This window comes from Archocentrus centrarchus, chromosome 4 (genome assembly GCF_007364275.1).
Source record: "Archocentrus centrarchus isolate MPI-CPG fArcCen1 chromosome 4, fArcCen1, whole genome shotgun sequence".
NCBI classification, from domain to species: domain Eukaryota; kingdom Metazoa; phylum Chordata; class Actinopteri; order Cichliformes; family Cichlidae; genus Archocentrus; species Archocentrus centrarchus.
This window is the reverse complement of record NC_044349.1, coordinates 6,953,512-6,978,011: the sequence shown is the minus strand read 5'-3', so window position 1 is coordinate 6,978,011 and position 24,500 is coordinate 6,953,512. Positions and strand designations below refer to the sequence as shown.

At 43.2% G+C, this 24,500-nt stretch overlaps 1 protein-coding gene and 1 non-coding gene across 3 annotated transcripts; one reads left to right on the top strand and one right to left on the bottom strand.

Annotated features, from left to right (window-relative positions):
- Window positions 1–557: 557 nt before the first annotated feature.
- On the bottom strand, window positions 558–23,979 carry aspm (assembly factor for spindle microtubules). Of its 2 annotated transcripts, none has more exons than XM_030728192.1 (26): window positions 23,549–23,979; window positions 23,251–23,394; window positions 20,908–22,444; window positions 20,251–20,346; window positions 19,270–19,362; window positions 19,018–19,164; window positions 18,659–18,898; window positions 18,516–18,583; window positions 18,278–18,419; window positions 16,500–16,630; window positions 15,706–15,881; window positions 14,773–14,918; window positions 14,445–14,530; window positions 14,132–14,344; window positions 12,893–13,097; window positions 12,214–12,365; window positions 11,287–11,415; window positions 10,597–10,791; window positions 5,138–10,186; window positions 4,802–4,951; window positions 4,529–4,720; window positions 3,152–3,344; window positions 2,270–2,424; window positions 1,042–1,218; window positions 788–960; window positions 558–699 (listed from the first exon to the last, which is right to left on the bottom strand). In XM_030728192.1, the coding sequence occupies exons 1-26, from the start codon at window positions 23,822–23,824 to the stop codon at window positions 597–599; spliced, it is 10,368 nt and encodes a 3,455-aa protein (XP_030584052.1). In that variant the 5' UTR covers window positions 23,825–23,979; the 3' UTR covers window positions 558–596. The 2 variants fall into 2 exon arrangements, with proteins under 2 accessions (XP_030584052.1, XP_030584053.1); XM_030728193.1 differs by having other exon boundaries at window positions 12,214–12,362.
- A 449-nt stretch (window positions 23,980–24,428) lies between these two features.
- trnah-gug (transfer RNA histidin (anticodon GUG)) lies at window positions 24,429–24,500 on the top strand. Its single transcript has one exon. It is a non-coding gene; the product is annotated as a tRNA-His (tRNA).

Genomic DNA, 24,500 nt, shown 5'->3' with positions numbered 1-24,500 from the left:
CGTTAATGGCTAAAATAAAAGCTTCCCTCTTTAATGCACTGTTAAATTTATATATAGTAACATATTCTGGTGCTGGAGGCCTTCCCTGGCCACCACTGGCCAGTCCCCTACCTGTTAAAGATTAAAAATAGCCTCCTGCTAATATAGACAATATAAAAGATAGAGGTCCATCTTTTGTACTGTCTGTGACTGCTCTTTTACAATCTCCACAAAACTTTTTCAAACAGACTAAAGTGGCTCGCTGATCATGATTTCATCAGGTTCAGCTCTATGATGCTAAAAATGCTAAATAAAAAAAAGAATATTGTAGCTATTACCTGCTAAAAATCAGTACTGTGTATATTTTCACAGGCAAGCATTACATCAAAAGGGTTTTAATAAAGAGCTGCAATTTGGGAGCAAATGGTGACCTGTGATGTGTTATTAAAGGTTAAACTTGCATCACTTCTGACTGCAAGTAGATCCACAAAAGAAACATGTTAACACATTTAAAATAGATCAATTTTATTTTAAAAAAATTAACATTTTTTATGCTTAAAAAAAAAAAAAAAAAAAAAAGCTAATTGACTTAGAAATATATATAACAGCATGTCTATTTACAACACAATGGACAGTGTGTTTGCCACCATCTGAATGGCTCTGAGAGGGTCCACAATGTCTTTGAGTTTGTCTCTTCTGAGAACCCAATCTGGTGCAAACCTGAAAGGGAAAAAAAAACAAAACACTTTGTTACCTCTGCAAGCACACAGCATACCATCAGCATACTTTAACTCAGTAATAGCCATACTTTGGTGCAGCGCGGGATTTACGAGGCGTCGCTGGAACGAAGAAGCTCCCATTGACTGACGCGTTCATTTTCTGCTTGATAATTGTTCTTTCTGTGTCCATCTTGTGTTTGCGAACAGTGAGGCGGTAAATACTGTGGATCCTATCCAAGACCTTGGGCAGCTTCTTGACCTCCTAAAGAAAATAAAGTTAGCATTTTATCTTGTGGAAAAATATACTTTTATATCGGTATTTATGGTACAGTATCTATGGGACCTCAGTGCGGTGCTTGTCCTGCAGCAGGAGAGCGAGAAGGAAACAGGCCTTGGTGAAGATGCTTCCTCCTTTTTCAGCCACTTTATCCCCTGCCTTCTCGCGGTATCTCTGCAGCAGATCCAGTAGTGTCTCCACAGAGTTTTCCACTGAATACACCGCCTCGATGGTCTTGTGGAACTGAGAGAGGGAAGACAAGGTTAGTCCTGCAACCACTTTTTGATGAACGACCTTGGAACATGGTTGAGATGGATAAAAACTTGCAAAATGAACAACATCCCCTCAAGCCTTGCCTGTTATGATGGTCTTAAGCAAAGCTGATAAAGCCACAATCATGCTGAGTTTTGAGGAATCTGTGATGATCTCTGTCATCACCTCTGTATTAGATATTATAACTAGATTATCTGAAGAGTCAGTGTGCTGCCTTCAGTAGACAGCAGTTGGCACTACTTCAGTTTGGAGACCTGTTTTAAAATGATTTTAATTAAGCAGTTTATGTTTAAGTATGTGGGATGATTTTATGTTTTTGTACCGAATTGGGCATCAAGAATTGTGCAATTCTAATGGTATTGGTAGCAACTACTACATTTCTGCTATAGTGACATCCCTAGCCGCTATGTCTAATATCTGTTGCTGCATGTGAAAAAATTCAATACGTTACCGACCAACCACTGATTTTTACCAGTTGCAATAAAATTGCCATCCTATTGAGCCATTAGCAACTTTGATTATAGATTTCTCCGATTACTTCAAAATTATATTGTGCTCTTCTTGAACAGGAGCAGCTCTCTTGTTTGTGCTCTGTCTCACCTCTGGTCATTTGGTGAGTGTGCACAGAGACTTTGTTGCTTCTAACTTTTTCCTCAGTCATCATTTCACATGTAAAAGTAGCTGAAATCACAGCCCAGCCGTTATCTTTTAACATGTAGACATGGTCATTCTGCCGTATCATTCTTAAATATGCTGGAACTCAGAATTTAAGGGTGCAGTTAACCAAAATATGATAAAATAAATTAATAAATTTTCCCCATTTATTGTGTGTTCAGACTGTTAAAGCAACTTAATGTGATGGTGGGGCTTAAAAAAAGCTGTCCACCTTTGAGATCAAAGAGCAGCTTTAATGTGAAAACACTGTATGTTAACTAATTCACCTTTATGTTTTAGACCTTGAGTACTAGATTACTTCAAGAGACAGCATTAAATAGACTGCGCTGCTTTCTGTCTGTAGTACCTTGGAAAGGTTGAGGAGGATCTGGATGGAGAAGGTGATGACATCCATGCAGGGGACACTCCTGTTACAGCAGCGGATTAGTGTGAAGATGACGTTGGTGGCTCCGCTCTCCACCAGCCGCTCGCAGCACTCTGGGGACAGCCTGGTGGTGGTTTCTGTGCACGCGTGCAACATGCAAACACACAATGAGTCCTCAGTCGGTGCCAGGGAAAATCGTGAGATGCACTCAGAATCAGAATTATACATTTTGGTTCACACACTGTAGACTACATATAGACTAAAATTTGGGAACATGACTTAACCTTTTTTAATTAGAGCACACAACCACAAACAACAGAGAGCTTGGCATTTTTCCAAAGTCACCAATGATTGTGACCACATACACCTTGACCCCCCACGCCAGGAATGGGTGAACGTGTCCTGGTCAAAGATAAGCAGCATTAACCCAGCCTATTTCTCCATAGTGAGTTAAACCAAAGCTCCTGGAAGTAAAAGCTGTGCAACCACAGGGAGCACATGCTAACTCTGCACAAAAGGGCTCTTCTCCAGTTCAAACCCAGGATCCTCTTAATTTAATTTTACACAGTTACCCACCTTTTTTTTTTTTTTTTTGGGGGGGGGGGGGGGTTATAATAACAAGTAAGCATTTATCATTTCTTTTGGCTTACTGTCTCCATAACATGAATAAGCTTGATATTTGTTCAGTGCTGCAGCGGGGTGAGCCAGGAATATTGATTGGTCAGCACTCTGTTTTAATCAAGGTGTTTAGTGTTGCACAACTTGGCACATGCAAAGCAGCAGGATAACCCGCAGGGGAAAGGCTTTTTAAAACCATTTCTGTACTCAGTATGAAGGAAATGAGTAAACAGTGCAAAGTCTTACCCAGGTTCTTCAAGGCCTCCAGAATGTAGGAAAAGTGTTTGTAACGAAGGAGGTAGTCCAACGCCGATGAAGTCTTGTTGCACAGTTTGTCTTCCTCTCGGACACCGGCAGTGATCTGGCGTAAGCGATGCCTCAGCTTGACAACCTTGGGATTGTCATTCAGTGTGCGGGAGCGGTGTCCTCTCCACAGAGCCTGGGGAGGGGGGGGGTGTATGAACTTATTTAACTGCCATCAATTCTAAGCAAACATCTCGCTATTATAAATTATGGTTACAACAGTATTTTTTTTTTTTTTTTTTGCATTTTTTTTGGCCACAGCGGCTTTTCGTGACAGTGGAGAGAGACAGGAAATGGGGGAAAGATACAGGGGAAGACACACGGGCAAATCGGCGACGGGCCGGGACACGAACCCGCGCCGCCCGCACTGCAATGCGGCGTGTGTATGTGGTCGCCGGCTTCACCACTAAGCCGCCCAGGCTACAACAGTATTGTCTGTGTAGGTTCTCAGTCATCCACGTCATAGTAGTCTCTGTATTCAACATCCATCCATCCATCCATCCATCCATCCATCCATCCATCCATCCATCCATTCTCGTCCGCTTATCCTGTTCAGGGTCTAACCCCAGTAACTGTATGTCTTTGGACTGTGGGAGCAAACCCACTCAGACACAGGGAGAACATCCGAACTCCACATAGAAAGTCTTGGGCCAAGGTGGAATCAAACCCAGACCTTCTTGCTGTGAGGCGCAGTGCTAGCCACCACACCACCGTGCTGCCAGTATTCAACATTAACAGCAAAATTACAGTAATTACGGCCTATTAGCATCACACCTTGTGATCCCAGCGAGGCTGTTATTGTCCTACTTTGAAGGTTGTAACAGCACAATGACAGAAATGATCAAAAATGACATTGGTGGACAATATCATATCAATGTAGAGATTAGAAAGCAAACAACTGCTGCTTTACTTTTCCCCATTAAAGGATAAGTTCACAAAAACAACAGTCCATAATGTTTAAACTCTTCCAAATTTACGGTCAGTGGAACTCGCAGTGAAAATGTGTCCAATTCTTCCACAGTCAGTAAAAGATTGCACTTTTTAAAGTGTGTCCTTTCTTTGTGTATCCTTCTGACAGTGTTTCACAGATAGAATAGAATGCCTTTATTGTCATTATGTACAATGAGATTGGATGCAATCCTGTAAAAAGCAGAGATTTAGCAAATCTTTAAAGACTTGTTCAGGTGACTGAACTTCACATGGACTTTGGACACTTTTCCACACTTTAAATATAGATTTAAGATCCACCTGGAAATCTGTGAACCTTACCATTAGAATTACAGCTATCATGTGTACCACACTCGGCAGTGACTGTTGTACCTGGGCCTTGAAAATACCCCGTTGCACCCTCTTCTGGCGCCTGAGGAGAAGGAATTTCCGGGCAGCCTGCTGGATGACAGATGCAGCCTTGTGGCGGAGGGCTAGCCAGCGCCTGACTGCTCTCTGGGCTGTAACCACCTTCAGCCTGTCCTCCAGATAACGTCTCCTCTGCTGCTTCGCTCTCACCAGTCGCTAAGAAAAGCAAAGGGGTCATTTATAAAAACTGTTGTAGTCTTCACTAGATGTGGTATTGTGGGTTTTTCTTCACTGTACCTGTATGGTGATGACAGAATGGATCTGTCTTTTAGCCGACTCCAACGCCCAGTGAGCTCTGAGTGCTCGCTGGATCTTTATGGCACTGAGATGATGAAACACAGCTGATGTAAAACGCAGCCTTCTTTCTGCCCGGGCTGCCTCTAGTGCCTGAAAAACATTGGCTTACATGTAACCTGCAATTTTTTTTGTTCAGCACTTTTTTTAGATTGTCCGCTACAAATCACATTTGAACACAGTCTTCTTCCAAATAAGCTGTAGTTTCTCTTAATTACAGTACTGCAAGCACATCCTGTTTAATTTTGTACAAGGTTACCGACTGCAAACAAACTTTACCTGCTGTCTCACAATCCAGGCTCGCCAGTGTTTCTGAAGCGTGATGGCAGCTCGCCTCACTTGGCTGTATTTGTTCCTCTCCTTCCTGCCGACCTGCACGGCCCGAATCCTCTGCTGCAGTTTCACGGCTGCATCTTTCTTTCTTTGGAAGAGACGCCGCTCCACCAAGCCTCTCCAGCACGACTGGATCACAACAGCAGCGTGGTTTTGTTGGCTAATGTCCCTCCTGGTGTGCCAGCCTCTGAAAGCTGCTTGAAGGACGACAGCAGAATGTCTCATTTTCAGGAACTCTTCCCTTTCTCTCCTTTGAAGAACAGCAGCCCGATAGCATCTCTGGATGATAATGGCAGACAGACGCATGGCCTGGAATTTGGCTTCTTCTCTGAGCTTTCTGAAAGCAGACTGGATCACAGTAGCAGCCTGATGCCAACGAATAACTTCCTTTCTGACCTGCTGCCCTCTGTATGCTGCCTGAAGGACAACAGCAGCTCTGCGCAGTTTTTGATAGTTTTGTGTTTGTTCCTTTGCTGCTACAGAGGCTCGATATTTTCTCTGAAGAGTCAGCACAGAGGATTTCAGAGTCAGATACTCCCTGCATTCACAGTGGGCTCTGTAAGCTCTCTGGATAACACTGGCAGCTTGATGCCTTTCTCTGATCATTTGTCTGGATTTCATTCCACGGAAGGCAGCTTGTAGAACGATGGCAGCGTTTTTAACCTCTTGGTAATGTTTTACCTCCAAGTTTCTGGTTTTTTGAGCTCTGAACCTCTGCTGTAAGACACAGGCTGCCCACCGTTGTCTCCTGAATGCTGATTGTTGTTGATGTCTCCTGAAGTTTGCCTGAAAGACAGTAGCTGCCCTGTGCATCATGGCAATGGCAGTCCTGACACGATGACCTCTGTATGCTGCCTGAAGGACAACAGCAGCTCTGCGCAGTTTTTGATATCTTTGTGTTTGTTCCTTTGCTGCTACAGAGGCTCGATATCTTCTCTGAAGAGTCAGCACAGAGGATTTCAGAGTCAGATACTCCCTGCATTCACAGTGGGCTCTGTAAGCTCTCTGGATTACACTGGCAGCTTGATGCCTGTCTTTGATCATTTGTCTGGATTTCATTCCACGGAAGGCAGCTTGTAGAATAATGGCAGCATTTCTAACCTCCTGATAATTTTTTAACTCAAAATTTCTGGTTCTTTGAGCTCTGAACCTCTGCTGTAAGACACAGGCTGCCCACCGTTGTCTCCTGAATGCTGATTGTTGTTGATGTCTCCTGAAGTTTGCCTGACAGACAGTGGCTGCCCTGTGCATCATGGCAATGGCAGTCCTGACACGCCAGCCTCTGGAAGCTGCTTGAAGGACGACAGCAGAATGTCTCATTTTCAGGAACTTTCCCCTTTCTCTCCTCTGAAGAACAGCAGCCCGATAGCGTCTCTGGATGATAATGGCAGACAGACGCATGGCCTGGAATTTGGCTTCTTCTCTGTGCTTTCTGAAAGCGGACTGGATCACAGTAGCAGCCCAATGCCAACGAATAACTTCCTTTCTGACCTGCTGCCCTCTGTATGCTGCCTGAAGGACAACAGCAGCTCTGCGCAGTTTTTGATATCTTTGTGTTTGTTCCTTTGCTGCTACAGAGGCTCGATATCTTCTCTGAAGGGTCAGCACAGAAGATTTCAGAGTCAGATACTCCCTGCATTCACAGTGGGCTCTGTAAGCTCTCTGGATAACACTGGCAGCTTGATGCCTTTCTCTGATCATTTGTCTGGATTTCATTCCACGGAAGGCAGCTTGTAGAACGATGGCAGCGTTTTTAACCTCTTGGTAATGTTTTACCTCCAAGTTTCTGGTTCTTTGAGCTCTGAACCTCTGCTGTAAGACACAGGCTGCCCACCGCTGTCTCCTGAACGCTGATTGTTGTTGATGTCTCCTGAAGTTTGCCTGAAAGACAGTGGCTGCCCTGTGCATCATGGCAATGTCAGTCCTGACACGCCAGCCTCTGAAAGCTGCTTGAAGGACGACAGCAGAATGTCTCATTTTCAGGAACTTTCCCCTTTCTCTCCTCTGAAGAACAGCAGCCCGATAGCGTCTCTGGATGATAATGGCAGACAGACGCATGGCCTGGAATTTGGCTTTTTCTCTGTGCTTTCTGAAAGCAGACTGGATCACAGTAGCAGCCCAATGCCAACGAATAACTTCCTTTCTGACCTGCTGCCCTCTGTATGCTGCCTGAAGGACAACAGCAGCTCTGCGCAGTTTTTGATAGTTTTGTGTTTGTTCCTTTGCTGCTACAGAGGCTCGATATCTTCTCTGAAGGGTCAGCACAGAAGATTTCAGAGTCAGATACTCCCTGCGTTCACAGTGGGCTCTGTAAGCTCTCTGGATAACACTGGCAGCTTGATGCCTTTCTCTGATCATTTGTCTGGATTTCATTCCACGGAAGGCAGCTTGTAGAACGATGGCAGCGTTTCTAACCTCCTGATAATGTTTTACCTCCAAGTTTCTGGTTCTTTGAGCTCTGAACCTCTGCTGTAAGACACAGGCTGCCCACCGCTGTCTCCTGAATGCTGATTGTTGTTGATGTCTCCTGTAGTTTGCCTGAAAGACAGTGGCTGCCCTGTGCATCATGGCAATGGCAGTCCTGACACGACGACCTCTGAAAGCTGCTTGAAGGACGACAGCAGAATGTCTCATTTTCAGGAACTTTCCCCTTTCTCTCCTCTGAAGAACAGCAGCCCGATAGCGTCTCTGGATGATAATGGCAGACAGACGCATGGCCTGGAATTTGGCTTTTTCTCTGAGCTTTCTGAAAGCGGACTGGATCACAGTAGCAGCCCGATGCCAACGAATAACTTCCTTTCTGACCTGCTGCCCTCTGTATGCTGCCTGAAGGACAACAGCAGCTCTGCGCAGTTTTTGATATCTTTGTGTTTGTTCCTTTGCTGCTACAGAGGCTCGATATCTTCTCTGAAGGGTCAGCACAGAAGATTTCAGAGTCAGATACTCCCTGCGTTCACAGTGGGCTCTGTAAGCTCTCTGGATAACACTGGCAGCTTGATGCCTTTCTCTGATCATTTGTCTGGATTTCATCCCACGGAAGGCAGCTTGTAAGACAACAGCTGCATTTTTCTTAACACTCAGGGCGTGCACCTCTGCTCTCATTGTTTTGTTAGCTCTGTAACGTGCTTGCAATACAATTGAGGCCCAGCGGAGCCTCTTGTAACTGGTTCTCTGTTGGTACATTCTAAAGTGAGACTGAATCTTTATAGCTGCCACATGCTTGATATGCAGCTGCTTTCGAACTACATAACCTCTGTAGGCTGCCTGCAGACAAACAACTGCCCTTAGCTTTGACAGATAATCCAGGTGCACTTTTCTTGCCAGGGTCACTGCTCTGTACCTCTTCTGACAGGCCAAAACTGCCTCCCTGACAGCTAGGAACTGCTTTCTATCTCGGATGGCCAAAAGCTTTCTCTGGATGACTGTAGCAGCTCGGTGCATTTCAGCAATCTTCCTCCTGGCCCTGTGGCCACGGTATGCTGCTTGGATTACTACAGCTGCACATTTATATCGCTGCATCTGTTGCTCCCTGAGCCTTTTGGCCCTGTACCTTTCCTGAATAATGATGGCAGCACACTTGATGGCAAGGTAAGCCATACGGGTTCTGTACATCCTGAACTGTGCTTGGATTGTTTTGGCTGCATTGTGTTTCTTCTTTAGATCCTGCCTTACTCTAAACCCCCGAAAGACAGCTTGTATCTTTATGGTGGCCTGCTTTAGTTTTCTGAATTCATTTTGCTGCACCCTGCACAGCAGAAGAGCTCTGTATCGGCGTTGGATGTCAACTGCTGCACCCTGAAGGAGGAAATAACGCTTCCTACATAAAAACATTCTGGCTGAAGCCTGAAGGACAGTCGCTGCCTGGTGCCTTTTCTTCAGCTCTCCCCTAACCCTCATGCCTCTGAATGCAGCTTGGAGAGTAACACATGCTGCTTTCTTCTCTAGGTATGCTTTCCTCATCTTCCTTCCAGCCAAAAAAGCTCTGTAATGGTTCTGTATAACCACAGCTGCTGACTTCTTGGATCTGTACTCTGCTTGCACTTTGTGCCGACGATAATAGGCCTGTATAAGAGATGCACACTGGTGCCACTTTTCTATCCTCTTCCTGTCCACTCTACCTCTCCAGTTAGCTTGTACAGTGAGCACAGCAGCCCTAAGAGCATTATATTCATTCCTTGTCTTGTGAGTCAAAACTGTTGCTCTATACTTTTGCTGCATCTTAACTGTAGCTCTTTTCAAGCGCAAGTAGCGCCTTTGGGCAGTGTACTTCCTAAAAGTCGCCTGGATCACAGCTGCTGCCCTGTGCTGTTTTTTCAGACACTCTCGGGCAGCTTTCCCACGATAAGCTGCCTGTATGGTAACAGCAGCACATTTCATCCTGACAAACTTTTTCCTTTCTATGTCTCTTGTGCGGGAGGCTCTGAACCAGCGCTGGATTACGACTGCAGCGCAGCTCATCTCTGCCACCTCCTTTCTGACAACATGCCCTCTGAAGGCACTCTGGATGACAACAGCACAGTGGTGCTGCAGTTTCAACACGTGAAAGCGGCGCCTCTGTGCATGGCCTCTGTACTGGGCTTGAATGAGCACAGCACTTCCCCTGATCTTTCTGTACTGACGGAGACACATTTGCATTCTGTACCAGGACTGAATTCTGACAGCAGCAGCGGATCTTTCCATTTTTTTCCAGCACCACTTCTTAAATGCAGCTTGTATCACTTCGGCCGCGCGGGTTTCCTTTTGTATCTTCTGAGCTTTCCATCTTCTGTAGCCTCTTTGCATTGTTACCACAGCAGTCCTAAGTAAGAGATAATGTGCCCGATCTCTTCTTGAAAAGACCCATGCTCGTGAATACTTCTGAATGACTGTTGCTGCCCAGTAGATTTTTCCATAAGCAGAGGCTGCCCTCCTCATTCGCCATTGTGCTTGGACAACAATAGTATAATATCTGAGGCGCTGGTAAGCCCTCATGGTTGAAAACATCCTCCACTGAGCCTGCACAGACAAGATAAGAACCATTTATTCAAAGAACAATAAACACATGGTAGCTCCATTATGCAGGATTTGTCCTTGCTGTAACAAAACACAGTGAAACTGTCCCCAAAAAAAGAAAAAAAAAAAAAGCTAAATCACAATGTTGACAAGACAGCACGTTATTGGATGACCATGAATATCCAAATGTCCTCAAACAGAGTGATTCACAACCAGGGTTAAATCTGATAGCATCTGCTATGGGATTATTTTATCAGCCAAAGTCTAGCTACCAATTCAAAAAGCCAAATTTAAACTTTATTAAACAGCTCTTCTCTTCCTCAGGTATCTAATAGACACACACACACTCACACACACACACACACACACACACACACACACACACACACACACACACACACACACACACACACCTGGATGAGGGTTGCTGCTTCGTGCTGCACAGCCCGAAGATGAGCCTCTTTTCTAAGTCTCAGCCTTTTGTGGGCTACGTAACCTCTCCACAAGCTCTGGATGACGACAGCAGCCTGATTCTGCCTCTCAGCTCTGCACTTCTGGAGAAAACTCCTTACCAGTCCTTGGATTTTCATGGCAGCCATGTTTCTTTCCTGAAAATAACGACAAACATCCATATTGCTGAAAAAAAACAAACATTTTTTAAAAAAATCTTCCTTCAGTGCTTGTCTGTTCTCACTACCTTCAGTAATAGTGCAACCAAGCTGAAGTACAAGTACAACAACACATTTTAATTGAGTTGGTTTTTTTGGGGGGCGATTAGCTAGTGAAGGACAAAATAAATGTTAAAGTGATTCTTTTGCATTTAACCTGAAGCCAAGAGCATTACTTTGTAGTCATGTTTCTGTCTACTTCATAAATCTTAGTCCAGTATTCACTTTCTTTGGAACATAATCAGCAAAAATATCAATAAATCAAAATTAAAATGAGAAAAAAAAAGCATCACACGCTGACACCTACACACCTGACACCTGTAGTTACTGTAGTTATTAATGCTCATATCAGACATACAAGGCTAACGGGTCTCATTCACATGTGACATAAATATGCATTTAATTTAATCTGATTACTAAATAAAAACCACCAACCTTGTAGAGCTCGAGATCTTTCTTGAGCCTGTATTTCCTCCAGGCGCCCTGTATGACCCGCGCCGCTCTGGTTTCATTCCGCAGGTCCAACAGACGAGCGCACAGGAAGGACAGGTAGGACATCACAACCTGGAAATCAGTTAAAATGATCTCTTGTGATCTATTATAGATAAACAAATAACCTAGAATTAAGAGAAATTAGTGTTGAAAACAAAACTAAACTCCTGTAGACTGAATAACTTTCAGTATTTAATAAAATAATTACAAAAAAAAATTCACAAAAAAACAAAAATTCTCGATCCTAGAAAACAAGATGTTTGTGCTCGCATGGGGAAAAAATATATCCAAACAAGAGCACCACCTAGTGGGACAAAATACACCCATCACACTGTTTTAACCCTGTTCTCAGATATAAAGTGGATGTTAAAAACTTAACAAAAAGATTTAACCATACAACCTTGACCTTTGAACTTGAAGCCAGTGATCCCATATACAATCCCAATCATAAACCATCTACCCATGACGTGTGGTAAACGTAGGCTCGAGTTAGTGAGCGGACGCTGCCCACCTGCCATCGGTGATCATAATACGTCCCGTCTTTTGATGGGCGTATAAAAATCAGAAACTCATCGTTCTCTTGTAAAGTCATTTATAAACCTAACAGAGTCGCTGAATTAGAAAGCTACATTTCTGTTAGATTGCATTAATGTTTTTACATTTGCACATACGCACTATAAGACTGCAGGCAGGGAAAGCAGAGAGGGAAATCAGACTACTGAAGAATGTGGAGGTTCTCTTTGTTATTTAAGTACATATAAAACACAATGAATGTGGACTTGGAGTAGCAAACAGCGGTTTTGAATTACACCAAAACAATGACATGCGCTCCTAACAAGGTGCCAAGAAACGCCTCCCATCTGGTCTCACCTTCTCACTGGGGATTGTGTTAGACATGTCAGCCGGGTTGATCATGGCGGGCACACCACCCAGAAAAGCCACTGCACCGTTGACCAGTCTGAAGTTGTTTTTCTCGTTCTCCAGTAGCTCTTTAAACTCCAGCGATGGTGAAGCTGGGCCTGCTGGTGAAATAACAGACACTGCTGGCACATGTAGGAAACAACTCTGCAATATATTTTGTAAACTTGAAAAAAAAAAAAAAAAAAATGAACTTTGGACATGGCATCACAGTTTTTCTGAGCTGACTTAAAAAAAAAAAAAAGATAATCTTATTCTTAGAGACATGGAAAAAAAAAAGGATATAATAAAAGGCACAAATCTTTATGCATTTGAGTTTAAAGACTTTGTCCTTTTCCCAAGAGTTGCTGTGCAGAAATCTACAAAGAAACAACTAAACTATTGTAATGTAATAACTGTATTAACACATTGGAAAAACATACTGTTATATTTTTGTGAAATATCTGTATTTCTTACATTTCTTTTTTTCTTTTTAAATAATTCAGAGTTTGTTTTATATTCCCCGTTTTCACATTCTGATAGATTACAAATGTCTGTGTGATGTACAAACATCCAAACTGAACATTTTTAAAAAGCGCTCCCCTACCCCGACAGATGGTTGCACTAAGGTTGCACCACACAGCTGACGTACCGTTTGGGCCTGTGGGCAGGGAGTCAAAGGAGCTGTCAGAGTCGCTGGCTGAGCAGCTGAGCTCCAGCCGGCCCCTCGGTGAGCACTCGACAGTCTGAGTGGTGCGGTGACTGACAGACGCTCCTGGCAGGAGACCCGGGTGGTAGTGGTGGATCAGGTAGCAGAGGACGCGGCCATCCGAGAACGTCACAGTGAAGTTCTCCACCTGCGCACACACACACAGACGGAGAGAGACTTCATTTGTTGTATCCCACTAGAATTTCTGAAGACATTTCAGACTGCTGCAGTACGTAAGGGCTAAAATAGAAGGAAAAAAAAAAAAAAAAAAGTACATTTTAGCCCTTTTTAGCCAATTAATGGTGAGGCTGTAGTGATGTTTTGTCATATTTTCAATATCATATATGCAATGTTCAAAATTTAAAAAAATAAATAAATTAAAAAAATCTCAAATCAAACTCCGAACTGACACAATAGAGTGAAAGCCTGTGTATCCAACAGGCTGTATACGGAAGATGGACATGGCCATAGTGACCTCATCCATCTGTTTCTGGAATTTGATTTTGTGTTGGCTTATCTAATTTGAAAGGCACCGGTTTGACTCAGTTCAATTCAGTGTTATGGGCTACTTTCGGGGATTGACTCTGTTGGAGCACCCTCAAGAGGCCTCTCAGGGAGCTGCAGTTTTTGGCATGTTTTTCGTCACCTTCACTCTTCACCCTGGAGGCTGCCGCTTGATTTAATTGTGTATTTGGAAATAAAAGCACGAAGATATTAAGTCACGCAAACGACTGGTATGACTGTGCTCTTTGCATGGGTGTTAGAAGACATGCACTACAAATTAACTGAGACCCAGCAGACCAGAGTAGACCACCAGCAAGTGGAGAATTTATTTATTTATCTATTTGCAAAGAAATGCAAAAACACTTGAGGATGAGAACCCACACAGACTATAAAGGTGAAGAGGATACGCTACCAGCAAAACTGTTCAGAAATATTTCAAATACACAAAAATGTGTTGTATTAGAGTTTAATAAGCTCAAGGGAATGTTTTATTCAGTATGCAACATTAATCGCAAGTAAAATATTTAGTTATATCTATAAAAATGTTTCCTCGATGCTCGAAAACACTGCCTGTTCACAGTGCCAAAATTTCATTTATTTTTGATCACATTCCTTCAATTCTGAATGTGAAAATGTATTATTTGGCTTGTTAGGTGAAAATAAACTATTTAGTCTCACCTGCAGGTTGTAGAAGTCGCACACAGCACGGACCCAGTCCATGAGCAGGGTCATTTTGCTGCTGCTGTGTTCATACGGCACCCTGGTCTTCACAGGCGTCGGCCGAAGACCCCGATCGGCCTTCAGAGAGGCCAGCCTCCGTTTGGTCCTCAGGGTTCTCTTCAGAAAGCCGATCTCCTCCCTGAGCTGGTCCTCATTCAGAATCACCTCCACCTGAACACATCAACTCTTTTCACTTGCTGAAAAATAAAAACCACTGCTTTTCCCCAAATGGGGGGAGAAAAAAAAAAAAAAAAAAAAGAGGCATACACACATGAAATGCAAAGATGATTTTCCACAGGAGGCTCAGTGTCTTTTCTCTGTGTCCGTCCACAATGTCTCTTGAATCAGTGGTTGAGCCTGAAAATAAAAACACTTAAATATGTTTCAAGCTCTTTGTTCTCCTGCTTTGGTCTGTTTTCTTGTTAAGCTGATTAAAATTTAGTAAGAAAAAGGTCAGAAGACCAAAGGTGATGAAATTTTAAAAAGTGCTAGAATATAAAAACAATAAATATTTAACACTTCATATCTTAGACAGCCAAATACAAGTCTTATTTTCTTGAGCAGACATTCAATCTGATGTTGAGAAATTCAGGAATTACCGTGTTCATCCTTGAGGTCGATCCCTTTGCTTTTGAGAACTTGCAGAGCGATGTCGACGTTGTGGACCTTCTGCAGGCGGCTGATGGCCGGCAGACGGAGCTTCACAGACAAACTCCAGTCCTGGGCGAGGAGCTCCATCACACGCCTGGAAGCAACATCATATATTTATTTAAAAAAACTGATGACAATCCATAGCTTTCATCATTACTCTTAGTGATGTGGTTTCTGTGAGCCCCCTAAACAAAACATCTCCTTCCACATGAAAACGCAAGCAACGCCATCGAGAGCGCTCTAAAGCAAACAGGTGGCGATATAACCCTAACTACACAGACATGTTGGCCAAACAGAAGCCTACAACAGCGCAAAATCTGAGGTCAAAAATCGAGAGAAAGGCGCACACCTTTAGCGCTGTGAGCCGAACTCCCGGTCCACACATAAACCGAGTTTCTGAACATCCCTGAAAAGCTCTGTGTTCAGTGACCTAAAATGCCACTTAAGTGTGGACAAAAGGCCAAAATGCACACAAAAAAGTTCCACTTGCCAAAATACCCACACACATGTGGACAGGGCCTGAATGCTGCACTCACCTGAGGGGCAAATACAGAAGATTTTTAAAATACCATCTTAAAAGGTGAGAATGTTTTATTTTAGCAGGAAGGTTGAGAAATAAGTAACATTAAATGGCATCATATCCTTTGACAGACTTACACACGAGAAACTGAACCACTGTCAGGGCTGTCAAAGAGACAATCCTTCAGTGAGAATCCAGGGGAGGAAATCCCCCGTCTGAAACTCTCTCGTCTGAGAGTCCTTAACTCCCACTTCCCCCGAGGATCAGGGATACTGCTGCCTATCTGAGCCTGACCTCTGAGAGAAGCAAATATCCATTTGGGATCAGAGCACTGCATTAGAATTTGTGTCGGCTCACTCACACGAGACGAACGCCACATCTTAAGTCAACTGCCAAATTCTTCACGGCAAAGTTGAACTCATCCAGAGGCCTCTGAACGTGGGAGACGGGTAACCCGAGGTAGCTGAGATGCCGCGGGAGGATCCCCTCGCCGCTCAGGAAGTCCCTCGAGAAGGCCAGCAGCAGGTCTTTACTTGCCTGTTAAAGAGTCAAGCAGCATATGGCACGGCAGACGTTAACCCAATCCAAAAAGATCTAAAGATGGAAATCTCAAACAGAAATTGTTATTCATGCTTTTATTTCATCTTGTCTGGACTGCTGCAATTCACTCTTCACATACCTCAGTGAAAACTATTTGGATCAGTCAGACCTTTATACTGAACACATAAATAGTAAGTGTACGCTCACTCCCCATTAAATTTAGAATTCAATTCGAAGTACCAGCATTAAACTTTTATGGCCATATGTCAGCAGCAGGACTCTTACTGTAGGTCCTCTGATCAGGGTTTGTGATCCAATCATTGCACCCCCTCTTTGGATTTCTCTGTCCTCCAGTCCATCTGACCCGTGAGCTCAGCGGATTCAAGAAGCAGCTGAAGACTCATCTTTGTAAACTGGCATTCAGGTTGGTCTTGAAAGGCATTATATAAATAAATGTACTTTAAAGAGTTTTCATCGTGGTGTTTAAAGACAGATTACACTGACAAAACCCTGAGGACTATCAGTGTTTTCCATGGAGAGATAATTAAAATGTGCAGTTTTATTAACAGGGACTCCCCCAGTGTTTGTTGTGGATACAGTGAGGCTCTGGCCTACCTTGAACTCTGCATCAACACAGAACAGACAGGGGTCGTGTTCAATGAGCCGTGACTCTTTGGCTTTGTCCAGAAAGCACACGAGCAGCAGAAGCTTCTTCAAAGTGAAGCGGGACAGCGCCTCCTCATGGCCTAACCGGGGAAAGGTAAACAGGCATTCACACAGTGATGATGTGCAGAATAAAGTTACAGTTCACAAAGGAAATCTTATTCTCTCTTTTTCATCATCCATTTTCTTCCACTTAGTCAATTCAGGGTCATGGTGGGGTGGGGGGATCCTATCCCAGCTGTCATAGGGTGACCTGACCAGGGTACACCCTGGTCAGGTCACCAGTCTTTCGCAGGGCTAACACAGTGACAACCATTCGCACTCACATTCACACCTATGGGCAATTTAGAATCACCAGCTAACCTAACCCCACTAATTGCATGTCTTTGGACCCCAGAGAACCTCCAGTGAATCAACACTGAACTTTAACCCTCACGACAGGTTATCAGAGTCAACCAAATAATTCATCCAAGTAACCAGTTACTCCATCAAAGTGGGAAAAAGGTGAAACATTCTTTGTTTCTGGCTACACAAAAAGTGAGAATTTGGTGTTTCACATTAGTGTTAATTGACTACTTTTGTGTTTTGGACCCAAAAAATACTTCAAAATACAAATACTTCAAAAATATATGTATTAAATTGAATATTTGTAATAATTACTAAAGATTAGAAGTAATCATTACAAATGTATATTCATTTTCACCTATATATGCTGTTAGGTAGGGAGGTAAGCAGTTGTATTTTAGTTTGTTTGGCTGGACTATCTCAGTTATTATTCTTTTGATAGATTTTTTTTTTTAAATCTTGACATTTATTCACCCCAGAGCTAATTTCAGCTGCCTTACTGAAACACGGGATATATCAGTTTTAACAAGTTGCTCCTGCAGCTGTTTTTGGACTTGGATAAGATTGATCTCATTCATTCTGTGGCAACCTCACAGGGCAGAACGACTTAATATTTTATCTCCAATAATAAAGACCTACATGTAGTTTTTATAGCTTTATATTTACTCTGAACTACTTTGAAAGTTGTGCTACATGTTACCGTCACCATTTCTCGTGTATTTATTTGTTTGACTGTTATCCAGAAACCAAATTCCCTACATGGGATCTTAATAAAGGTTTAATTTGAATAATCAATAAACCATTCAAATAATCATCGCATTAACTGATAACAGCACTGCAGCTGCACACTTCAGGCAGTTCTAGAGCATAATTTGATAGTAGGATTGCACACACTGGGGTTTGAGAACACACTGACTCCCTAATTAAAACTACATTCTCTCATTTTAGAGATACTGGCTGAAAGCATCGTGTCTATATTCATGTTGGTTGTGCTATCCGTTTTCTCAGGTATATTCCCAAATTTGTATTTTTTTTTTTGTCTTGTTAATGTAAAGCATGTCTATTCCAGTGCAAAATATAATTGCTCTTGTGTTGTTAGAAGGAAATTAAAAGTTAGAGGCAGTGAAGGAATAACAAGAAGTTAGTTAATTAAAGTTGCACTCATGGCCAAGTTATTAATTTTCTATAATAAAAGTGTTTCTGTCTGGTGATGATAAGGCAAAGGAGACTTGTGTTTCAGCTCGAGTGGGAAACACAAAATAAAACCTGAGCTGATAACACAAACAATGCCCCCCTTTTAATTACTCTGGATTCAATTAAACTAAAAGTCTACACCTCCTGTTCTTTTGCAGCTCTGACCCCAACCTGACCCTCTTAAAAATTACCATCTCTGTAAAGGTGAGGCACTCGGGGGTGTCTGAACTCTGCAGCGATGTCTGGGTTCCACAGCAGCCGCTGGAGTATGAACATAGCCAGGCCCAAGGTGTCGCTGTTGCTCTCCAGCGAGATTAGCTCCCCATAGATCGTCTGAAGATAAGCAATATTCATGGTCAAATAAAAACTAATACTGTTAGAAAAGGCAAACGCTAAACAGCAGAAGAAAACGCTCATGTGTGAGAATACCTCAAGTCCAATCCGTAACCACAGCGGGTTGTATGAGAGGAGCCAGTTAAGGACTTTTCTGCGTTCACCTGAAAGATGAAATAAACAGGGCTCAGTGACAGGAATCTCACACCACTGAGCTTTCGTAACGCAGGAATCTTTACCTATGTCCTTCCAAAGGTGGCGGTCTTTCCTGACAAGCAGCCGTCGGGCCTCCACCTCCAGCTCGAGCCTCTGAATAGCCTTGACCATGGTCTCAGATGTGAACAGCTGGCAGGCGGAGCGACGGAGGCGGTTTAGCTTGCGTCTGGCTGTGTAGGTGCTGAAAGACATCTCCTCTTTGGTGGGAGCTTTGGGCACACTGAACTTGTCGTCACTGCCCATAGTGAGGGACACAGCATTTACTACGTGAGAGACACATAAATAGAGACCAGGTTTAACAGGTCGGATATCTTCATGCTCTTATTAAGAATATCTTCTTCCCGTCTCACGTCTGAGCAGTGAAAGCCTGCCGCCCGCTTACCTTTGGCGACTTCAGTGTTGACTTTAAAGTCATCCGGGGTGAGGACATAGTTGATCCACCATGTGAACCCCCTCTCCTGCTTCTCTATCCACCTCTCGTCATAAAACATGTTCTTGGCAGCAAACGGCATCGGGTGTCTCGGTAAAGCTGAAACGAGAGAGCGGAGGCAAAACAAAAGAATTTTAATATAAAAGCAAAATACATTTACAGAGATTTCAAAAGCTCATTTCACAATGTTCAGCCACCAGATACCTGTTTGTGCAGGCTTAATAAAGGTCAGCTTCGACTGTGCTACAGCAACCACTTTTGCCGTCTTCATAGAGGGAGTCTTTAGAGAGGGAGCACCTGCGAACAACAGAAGAAAATTATTACTGATCTTTCGGCTGCTCCCATTAGAGGTCATCACAGCACTTCATCTTTCATTCATACACATGTATTCTGTCTTGCTTCTTAATTCCATTCCTCTTCTCTCCAGAGCATACCTCCGCCTCTCCAGGCTCTCATTCACCTGCTCCCTGCTCTCACTACAGATCACATTGTTATCTGCAAACATCACAGTCCACAGAGACTCCTGATCATCGGTCAGCCTGTCCATCACTATTTCAAACAAGAAGGGGCTCAGAGCTGATCCCTGATGTAATTCAACCCCTACCATGAATCCATCTGTTACTCCTACTGCACACCTCACCACTGTCTGTCCTCATACAATACCACAGTTCCTCTCTTGGCACTCTATTACCTTCAGTATTCGGGTCTTAGCTTTGCTGTGATTACACATTAATGCACCTTAAGTGTACATATTATGCTCATTTCTGGCTCCATATTTTAATTTTTGGACTCTGCTACAGTAACTTTTCACAGATCAAAATAGTGTGTATTTGTCTTATGGCTGTGTTACTGAGATGACCATGGCTGTGATGGAATAGTCAATTCCCTTAGAGAGGTTCCCAATCAAGTGAAGTGACCCAGAGCGTGAGAGCTCGGTGACAAACTGGCGACCTGTCAGGGTGTACCCTGCCTCTCAGCCTTTGTGACATTTTCCATCACGGTCAAAGAAAAGACAAAGGGAGTAAACTGATCAGTCTGAAGCCGCAAGCCTTTGGCTTACCTGAAGTAGTCAACTTATTACTTGAAACTTTGGCTCTGGTTTATATGAATGTTCATTATTGCAACAGTGCGGTAAAGCACAACAGTACCACTTTAACCCACACTCATCAACACATCACTGTGTACCTCGTGAGATGGCTTTGGAACTTGGTTGCTTAGCCTGGGCAGGAACTGCAGACCTCGTAGTCTTTAGAGATGATGCAGTCATTGAGCGTACTGAGCCTGGGGAAAAAAAAAAAAAATAATATTCAAATTCTTTGTATTCAGTGTAATACCTTTGTATGTAGAGATTGCAATGCCACCACTTAAAATAATGATTTAGCTGACAGAAGATATCTTTTCAATTCTTCAGGGGAAAAAAAAAAATCTTTTTTAAATGAACTGACCTGTTGCAGTATTTTAACATTTACTGGTACTGGTTTTGTAGCTAGTTTGCAAAACTGATGTGACAGATAAATATCAACCAATGATATCCATAAATATCAGTCAGCAGGAACATTATCGGCTGATACCAATATTTGGATGATATATCAGTGCATTCCTTTTATTATCTCAGTGATATTACTAAATATGTGATACAAAAAGAGAATATATTATGTGTTATGTGCACAAGTGCTGATTCAAAGTTATCAGTTTGTGGAGATGCTTCTATTTTTTATCCTCTTGTCTCTGATGTTAACATAACAGAAAGAACTGTTAGTATAAAGCACATTGAAAACAGCAGAAACACAAGCGGTAGCCGGCATCTCAATAAAGACATGAACAGCCATGAAGAAGGCCCACCTGATGCTCTCTGCCGCTGTGAGCCACCTCTCCGCTCCTGGATTGATCTGGAGGGCTCGGTTTTCCCAGTCACTACCCTGCTCCTTTTGACCTGCTCGGCTTTCCTATCATCCTCGATCTTCCCATCAATTTTCAAAAACTCCTCACTCTTCCTCTTCTTACTCTTTGCCACCACATGAATGGGAAACGACTCTTCCTGAACATGAGGAGGTGTCAAAACAGTTGCGGGCTGCTCGTATACTTTAGAGTTCGACAAAAGGCCACAGTGATGAGGAGAAGATGAGCCGACAGGTGTTGGAGACGTGACGGTAAAAGCAGTGAGTGCAGAGACTGAAGGAGGGGAGGAAGTTATTGAGAAAGAGCAGTGAGAAGGAGCCACAGGTAGAGAGGAGGAGATAGGGAAGGTGATGGGTGCAGGTGAGGCAGCAAGCCTCAGGGTCAGGCTGGAGGAGATAAACTCTGGGATCGGAGGCCTGTCGTCACACGGGCTGACTCCTGTGTCCGAGTCTATGACAGGAAGGCTAGGAGTTCCTGGACCAGACTCACACGGACTGCTGCCATCAGACAGCTCGAGTGTTTTCTCCAGGAGCCTTCGTCGCGACTTCTTTATTTTCCTTCCACTCAAACTGTTTGCCTCCACTGGTGCCTTATTCTTTATCACTGTAGTAGTGACGAAAGAACCTTTTTTTATCCTTACAGTAACTTCATCAGCCTCTGAAAAGCCAGCCTCACTCACTTGGTGAACTTTTTTGCTGACAAAGAAAGTAAGTCTTGGCTCACTGGACTCTGACAGCTCTGGGCAATCAGCTAACCCTTTGACGACATCTTTGTCAGGTCCACAGCCAGTTTTTTCACTGTTAGACTCCAGGGAATCTGAAAAGTCACAACTTGAATTATTGTCTCGAGGACTGGTGTTAATATGGATCAGATCAGAATCGATGAGGGTCAGAGCATCTTTCAAAGATGGGATCGGGCTTCTAGGTAACTCAGTGTCAGCAGCAGCAGCCACAGAATTTACAGTAGCAGGAAGTGGATTTTCTGAATGAATCCAAGGCATCAGCTTCTTAAACCTGTCTGGCGTCCCGATTGGAGACAGTGTCCTGTTGAGGATTTTGGTAAAATCTTTGTTTTCAGGTTTTCCTGCAAGGACGTCTGGGCTTGCAGACATGTTACCAGAGTCTATCACCTTTGCAGCCGGGACAAGAAGAACAAGAGGGGAGCTCCTATGAATTTGATGGATGTTCTCCTTTTCTGGTAAGACCAGAGACTGTTGCTCTTGGCTCAGATTTAAGGTTTTCTGCTCTTCTGATTTCAGACAGCAATCCTCGATGGGGCTGTGCTTTGTGAGGGACTTCTCCCTGGCACCTTTACCCTCATTAAGTGAAGCAAGCGGGCTGCGGGGTTTGTCCCGTTGGTACTGCGGCTTTCGGGACACTTGGAAGGTCTTATTGGCTGCCATCTTCAGAGGGGGCTGTGTTACCTTCCTGCCCACTTTTTCACCCTCTCTCTTGTTTTTGATCGTGTCCCATAAGCTCTTCTGAAACAAAAGAAGAACAAGTGCAAATGTAAATTTTTGATTTTTGTGCCAAGTACAAATATGAAAATTAGCCCTCCAATTGAGGCTGCAACTGCACTCATAAAAAATCAAATCAAATAGTCATGTCAGTTATTATTGAAAGCACCCATCACAACTGCACTGAACTTGGAGAATATCATCAGAAACCTTGATTTGTATACTTTAGTGTTGGTACAAAGAAAGCCAAGACATTTTCTTATTTGATAAAATCAGATATGATATTCTTTACCTAAACATGGCCTTAAGTCTGAGACTCAAATGAACTTTAATTCATTCATTCGCATACTGCCTAATTTTACCTGGAGTGGTCCAGACCAATAAGCATACCATATGAAAAAACAAACAAACAAACAAACAAACATGGCAATCGTCAACATTTAAAATAAAAAACAAACACAAAAAAATAAAATAAAAATGCTAAAACCAGACACTCAAATTAAAGGCACTGGTTAGCCCACTCCTTTATTTCCTGTTACTTTTTTCACATTTAATGATCCTGTTACAAAACAGATGAACATCCTGATATAAATTTTCCCAAATTTACTGAGTCTGTCATTACATGGACATTACAATTTTTGTGAGTGAAATGTTTCACTCTTAAGTAATATTGGCTTCATCACAAATTGATGAACAGTCCATTTTGTTATAAGAAATGTATTCACTGCAATTTAAACACTTGGCAAAACTGCTCATGAAAACACCGTGAAAAGAAAAGGGAAAAATTACAGTAGCTATAAGAGTCTCAGAGTAAAGCTGAGGATAGTCACCTTTTTCTTTTTTGGTGCCTCTGCTCTGCCCAGCAGAATAGCCTGGTGTTTGAGGACACCATTGGCATTGAAGATGATGAGCTCTCTGATCCCACCTTCTTCGGTTGGCGTCCAGGTGACCACCAAACTGAATGAACCCCCAGGCTGGAGACGGCAAACACAAAACATAAGGACCGACTCTTATAATAAATGCAAGGAGGGGAAAAAATAGAAATCCAGAAATATCTAAGAGTGTATTGACTGATATGAATATCCACGTGGGGGGAATCTGATGTGTTCAGTGTAAGCTAAAACATACCTGGATGGTGAACGTGCTGCAGTCCACTGAAAAGCCTTTATTTGAAGGGATCTTGTCAACAGCGACCTCCGCTGCAGCATACTCTGTGGGGTTCTCAATCCTCAGGACAGCCGACCTGGAGGTGCCCAGCTTTACTGATCCAAACGTTACAAATGGAGCCTTTGAAAACTGGATCAAACTCAGGACGGGAACATCGTTCTCTTTATCTGCGTCGTCTCTCCTCGTTGGACTGAAGTCCAAAAATCCTCTCTGTCCGGAATGGATCGCTTGAGCCATGAGAAAAATAAAATAATCCGATAGCTTTAAAATTGATCAAAAATAGCTAATTCATGTAATCTGTCTCTTAATGGCCGTTTAGGCCCGACACTTGCTAAGTAGCAAACGTTAACACTCGCTTCCTTCAACAACACACTGAAAGGGGATCTAGTTTGAAATCCGGTCGCGTTTTTTAATCTACCAATGACAAGCGAGGGATAGCCACGTCATACCCAATGGATGAAGAGAATGTATCGAAACCGTACGAATACACAACATTTGACCAATCAGCATGCGAATACGTTTTTTAAAAGCCGTAGGCCACGCTCACAACGCAAGGTGCGGATGTGTTGCTCTACGTTGCTGCGTGAAGACAGTTGAGCCGCTTGCAATTAACCTTTTTAATAACAGGAAAGCAAACAGGCTGCAGATATCTCTCTTTTAAAGAAGAAAGTGGGCCTCCATTTTAGAAGTGACTTGCTTGGTCGTTCGGGCAAACTGATAAAATCTGTAATCATAATTCATATTTTTCTTTTTTTGTGTTTCCCGGAACCGCAGTGGTTCACTGCTATGGGAGTATAGTACATCTGTTGATCTCTTACTGTCTCCATCCCCCGTGTAGCTCGCCGTGATCGTATAGTGGTTAGTACTCTGCGTTGTGGCCGCAGCAACCCCGGTTCGAATCCGGGTCACGGCA